This window comes from Tupaia chinensis, unplaced genomic scaffold (genome assembly GCF_000334495.1).
Source record: "Tupaia chinensis unplaced genomic scaffold, TupChi_1.0 Scaffold000215_1, whole genome shotgun sequence".
NCBI classification, from domain to species: domain Eukaryota; kingdom Metazoa; phylum Chordata; class Mammalia; order Scandentia; family Tupaiidae; genus Tupaia; species Tupaia belangeri.
In genome coordinates this window covers 2,251,998-2,258,083 of record NW_006159690.1, presented here as the reverse complement: position 1 = coordinate 2,258,083, position 6,086 = coordinate 2,251,998, and the positions used below count along the sequence as shown (strand labels likewise).

The 6,086-nt window shown below is 43.5% G+C and overlaps 1 protein-coding gene across 1 annotated transcript; it reads left to right on the top strand.

Moving 5' to 3' along the window:
- Positions 1 to 1,862: 1,862 nt before the first annotated feature.
- Positions 1,863 to 2,180, top strand: LOC102499863 (60S ribosomal protein L36a-like). The gene has a single exon (XM_006147527.1). It carries the CDS (start codon positions 1,863 to 1,865, stop codon positions 2,178 to 2,180), a length of 318 nt encoding a protein of 105 aa, XP_006147589.1.
- Positions 2,181 to 6,086: the final 3,906 nt, after the last annotated feature.

The window sequence follows — 6,086 nt, the reverse complement described above, 5'->3', positions numbered from 1 at the left end:
TGAGAGATAGTATTTCAGGAGCATAATCTGCACTCTAGGGGTGCTCATTGTTGTGCTGGAAATTGTTTCTATGACTTTTTGGTGCAAAGAACTGGCATTTTTTTTTAATAAAATTAATTATTTTCTATTGATATTTCCCATTTCAATTATGAGGTTTTTTGCTCCATTCTCCTACACAGATAGTCCTAGTTTTCACCAACTCCAGAAATGAGAGAATTCCAATAATCTTTCATTATTAAGTGCTTAATTCCTCCAAATATACACAATTTCATAGTAACAATACACAGTTTAGTACTAACAATTCCAACTGTACCACCAACAGCATGACTACTGTAAATACTTAGGGTTCTTTGTGCAGTTCTTTTTTATCACAAGGATATTTTACCCAAGCAACATAGAGGCAAATTGTTGAGATTTGGAGTCACTTAAAATAGTCCACATTGTGGACTTGACAGTTTGCTATGGAAGCGTGCATTTAAGAAGTGACTGTAGGGACCAGCAGGTGGTGTGATGGTTACATCGCTGGACTCCCACATGGCCAACCGTGGTTCATCGCTGGACCTGGTGGCTTGAAACATGCTGGGTGTACGTGCGTGCATGCCCAGAATGGAGAAGATGGAATTGCAGTGTGGTCATCCCCCTGGAGGGTGATTTCTCGCTTTCTGTCTCTCTGTCTCTCCAATGAGAGCATGCACCCATAGCAAAATTCTCTGTCTCAAAAAAAAAGAAGAAGAAGAAGTGACAGTAAGGCTACATGTGTTACAAAAGAAGTCAAGGGATCAAGGCAGAGCATGCAACCATAGCAAAATTCTCTGTCTCAAAAAAAAGAAGAAGAAGAAGTGACAGTAAGGCTACATGTGTTACAAAAGAAGTCAAGGGATCAAGGCAAGTTTCCCATGTCCGGAGACTCAGATCGCCCTTCCTGAGGAAGTGGTGCTTATCCTGAGACCTCTGGGATGGGCTGGAATTACCTCACAAAGAATGGAGAAGGCAGCAGGGAGGGAGCGTTTCAAAGAGGTCCCTAGGCTCTGATTTATAAAGCATTCTGCAAATAAAAAAGGGGGAAAAAGCAGCTTTTTAGATTTTTTTTTTTTAATTATACTCTCTAGGAATCAAATGATCATCAACAAATCAGGTTTGGAGTCCTCTTTGGTAGTGAACTTCAAGCCAGAAGTTAAACAGAAAGTAACCATTGTCCAAAACCACAGCCACACTTTGCAACTCAAACCATGTTGCTTCGCTTAATCGCCCATTCTATTTATCAAACTTACCTTCCTTTTCCAAAACTGCAGGTCTCTGAGCATAAGGAACTGGCCCCTGTTAAAAGAATTTAAAAAGAAGTACCTAGAAGACAGAGGAGGTGAAGGGAATTCCAAGAAGAAACACAGAAAGGTTTAAGGCTACAGAAAAATGATAATGCGGGGGGCCTAGTCTGTGGGTGTACTGTTTTAAACACTTAACAAATATCTGATTTAATCCTCAGACCAACACCTCTGTTAATCAGGCTATGTCTCTGCTGTCGGACCTAAGGAACCTGAGCACCAAAGCAGGGAAAAGGCAAAGCTGAAAGTTCACAGTTACTAAGTGGGCAGGCCAAGATTCCAATTCAGGTCTGCTAGATTCCATCCACACCAATATCTACCCCAGTATTTTACTGAACTTCACTAGTTAACGCTTTTGATATTTGAAAACATCAACTCTGGTTTATAAAACAGAAATGTTAGCCTAGATAAACATCTTTGTAGGAAGTATTCATCGTAAGAATACAGTTTTGGCCTTTCCTGTTAGGCTTGAGCGGCACCAGACAAGGATTGTGGATGCTGATTTCTCATTGTCAACGTGAAGACAGCTGTACTGCCACGATGGTCAATGTACCTAAAACTCGAAGGACTTTCTGTAAGAAACGTGGCAAGCGTCAGCCTCACAAAGTGACCCAGTATAAGAAGGGCAAGGATTCCCTGTATGCCCAGGGAAGGAGGCGCTACATACAACCAAAGCAGAGTGGCTATGGTGGGCAGACAAAGCCAATTTTCTGGAAGAAGGTTAAAACCACAAAGAAGATTGTCCTAAGGCCTGAGTGTGTTGAACTGAACTGCAGATCCAGGAGGATGCAGGCCATTAAAAGATGCAAACATTTTGAACTGGGGGGAGATAAGAAGAGACAGGGCGAGGTGATCTAGTTCTAAACTTTGAGATTGCTTTGTCTTTTTAATTTTGAGCAGAAAATGTTGAAGATACAGAAAATTTACCTTAAGAAAAATAAATATTGATATTCTTAATCAAAAAAAAAAAAAGAAAGAAAGAAAGAAAAGAAAAGAACTAAAGTATTGCGGCCAGCAGGTGGCATGGAGGTTAAGACACTGGATCCCCTATGACTGACTGCACAGTTCAAGTCTCAGGTACGCAACCTTAAAAATCACACTGGGTGTGTATAGGTACACGCCCCAAATGCAGAGAGGACCCTGGACAAAAAGGGATTGTTGTGTGGTCATCCCCGCTGGGGGATCATTTCTCACTTTCCTTCTCTCTCTCTCTCTCTCTGGTGAGCATATGTGCCCTATAGCAAAAGAAAGAAAAAAAATTTTTTTTAAAAGTATTAACATTTCTTTTCTTTTTAATTGCCAAAAGGCATGTGGACTTGCAAGAGGAAGAGAAAGAGAGGAGAGAGAGGGCAAGCACCTCCCAGTGGAGCATGGTCACACAGCAACCCTTTACCTCCATTTCTCCATCCTGTCAGGATTTGGGGGATGCGCACGCACGCACACACACACACACACACACACACACATTTTTCAGAGTGGTAGGGCTGAGATTCAAACCTCGGTCGCCTGTCAGGACCTGGCTCTCTATGCTTAGGGCTTACCTGTCGTGCTATAGGGCCGGCCCCAAAGGGTACTTTTTCTAATTTGGTTCCCACTATTCCCATTTCACGAAAGAGAAAACTGAGACTCAGAAAGAAGGTATCTTGCCCAGCTAGTTAAGCAGCAGAACTGGTGTTCAAACCCAAAGCTAATGCCTCCAAATCCCAAGTTGTTCCCACTCTTGGTCATTCCTGGCTCTGCTCACCAGACATTAGAATGAGGGCAGAAATGGAAGACCTGACTGGAGAAATCAATAGGACAAAAAGCTAAAAATTACATTCTCTCCTCCAAATTATGATGCCACTTATCAACAAAATGTCACTGCTTGGTTATGAAACTGAGGATCATAAAAATAATAAAGCTTTACCTTAAAAACTTTCACTTCCAAAAAGCGTCTATGTGAAAACCCTGTGAATTTAGTATCTTTAACATCATAGCAAAAGAGAACCACAAAAACATAAAAAGAGAAAACTGTTTTCTTAATTTTCTGTAAATCTAAAACTGTTCCCCCCAAAAAATGCGACCAGCAGTTAGCGTAATGGCTATGTTGCTGAGCTTCCATGTAGCCGACCGTGGTTTGAGTCCTGGACCCAGTGGCTTAAACTCACGCCAGGCATGTGTGCGTGCGTGTCCAAGATCCCGAGAGGAGAATGGAGGAGAAGGGATTGAGGCATGGCCATCCCCCCTGGGGGGTGATTTCTTCGCTTTCTGTCTCTCTATCTCTCTGTCTCTCTGGCAAGTGCACACGCCCAATAGCAAAAACGTCTCAAAAAAAAAAAAAAGACCCCCCCCCAAAAAAAAAAACCTCTACTTTTTAAAAAAGCAAAAAGGACATGACCTTCTTTTGTTTAAATTCTTCCCTTTCCTTTTTATAAATAAGCCAGCAAGGAGCAAAATGTATATGCTTTTGCTAAGTCTATTCTTACTACTTCTACTCACACAGGGTAGCCGCCTCCAGGTTTCTGGAGTCAGGGCTTGTCCCCAGAGCCTACTCCTCTTCCCACTTCAGTCTTCTCAGTGGTAACCACGAGGGTGGCTGTGAGGCCACAATGACCCACACACGCAGGCCCAGCCCTTAGCCGAGTGCCCCATCCACGGTGACTGCTCATTAAACGGCAGCTGCGGGACCAGCACATGGTGTAATGGTTATGTCGCTGGACTCCCACATAGCTGTCCACAGTTCAAGTCCCAGATCCGGCCGCTTAAACTCACACCAAGTACATGTGCATGCATGCCCAAAATCCTGAGAGGAGAATGGAGAAGAGATTGCGGTGTGACCACCCCCCATAGAGAGTGATTTCTCACCTTTTTGTCTTTCTGTCTCTCTCTGACTCTGAGCCAAGCGCAAGCACCCTACAGCAAAAATCTCTCTTAAAAAAAAAATAGAAAAAAAAAAAAAGACAGCCGCTATTCTTGGTTGTGCCTCACTAACTTTCCTTGTGTTTCTGGATTAAAGGTTGGAATTTGAAATTGAGGAAATATGAAGAAAACAACACCTGAATCTTGAACCATAGTTTATTTTTTCTTAAATAACAAAAGTCACCAATTCTGATTTCTGTATTTGAAGTATATAGGCTAAGGACTAAAGCAATCCAAAGTTATATACAATTTCCATCCTGTTGCATAAATTAAATTCCAAATAGAAGATTTGGTCTTTTGCCTGTGTGAAAATAGAGAACATGGTTGCAAGGTTGTCTTCAGTCTTGGAGGCAGAAATCACTTCTCTCACTGTTTCTCTGACTCAGGACTGAGAAATCTCTGTGCCAAGCATCAGCCTTCCCCTCCAGCTGCGGATTGTGGCAGTGGGCCTATGCAGGGGAGTCTCTCAGGACCACCCCGATTCTCACACATCTGGATCTCACTCACTTGTGACTGAGACTGATCTCTGCCGTTGCAGTACGTGGAGTGCCACTAGAGCAATCCACTTAGCAACCTGCAGATCCTGTCCTGTGACAGAAATGCCCATGCCAACTTCTGCTCGGATCACTGTGCACCAGCCACAAGGCTGTTTGCTATTTTTAACTGGTTGTAATTGCTCTGAACACGGCCAACACCTCTCTTTTTAAACCCGAATGGCCCCTACCACACATGCAGCTACATGAACTGTTGTCATACATGTCAGGAGCTCAGTAACATTTGGCAGAAGATTGTAAATTATTCTGGTTTTTACTCATTCTTTTTCTTTAAAGTTTATTCATTTATTTATTCCATGTAAGAGATAGATAGGGTCTTCACACCATAACCCACCCAGTGTCAGTCAGCCCAGATCACAAGTACGTGTACACATACCTGGCATGCCCAGGGAGGTCCTAGGATGTGAACCCAGGACCTTCCCCATGTGAGTTGCATTACCACTGGGCCACCACCACCTGACCTCCCCCCCCCCTTTTTTTTTACTATAGGGCACATACACTTGCTGAAGAGAGACACAGAGAGAGAAAGAAAGTGAGAAATCACCCCCCAGGGGGATGGCCATGCTGCAATCCCTTCTCTTCCATTTCCCTCTCAGAATTTTGGGCACACCTGCACACGCACCCAGCGAGATTTTCAAGTCATCGAGGCTGAGACTCAAACCGCAGAGTAGGCCTTGTGGGCCAGTTTCTCAACCACCACGCCACCTGCTGCCCGCACCCCTGTCCCTATTTTAATTTTAAATTCAGAAAATAGTACATGATGTAAAATTAGGCTCCTACTTGATGGATGATCCAGTTTCTAGATCAAGCAGACCTTCACTCCCCTTCCACACCAAACCGCTCGTGCCCTACTGGTGCCCCCTCTTTTATTACCATCTGTGTGTCACGTGCTCTTTATAAACACCAAGAGCAAGTGTATCTTGCTCCTTTTCAGCAACACTATCTGGGAGACAATAAAAGGAAAATAATTATTAACAAAACTCCTTTAAAAAAATGGTCTTTGCATTTCAACAATTTCTCTCCACCCAGAGTCAAAAAGGAAGGCAAGACTAGTTCCAGCTCCATGACAGCGAACAGAGCTTCCAGAGGAAGAAATGCACTGCTCATCCTAAAACGAGCCCAGGACAAGCACTGCTCACCAGGCCTGTGCCCAGTGACACTCTGAGCTGCTTCCACTCATGCCCAAGTGCCACGGACCACGAGCATTTCCTTCCCAGTGGCAGAGGCTGTGTGTTTAGAGGTCGGAATTACTGCTACTTTGTTTTCATTATTACACTTCATTCCAGACACTGACCTTCTGTAGCCATGACAC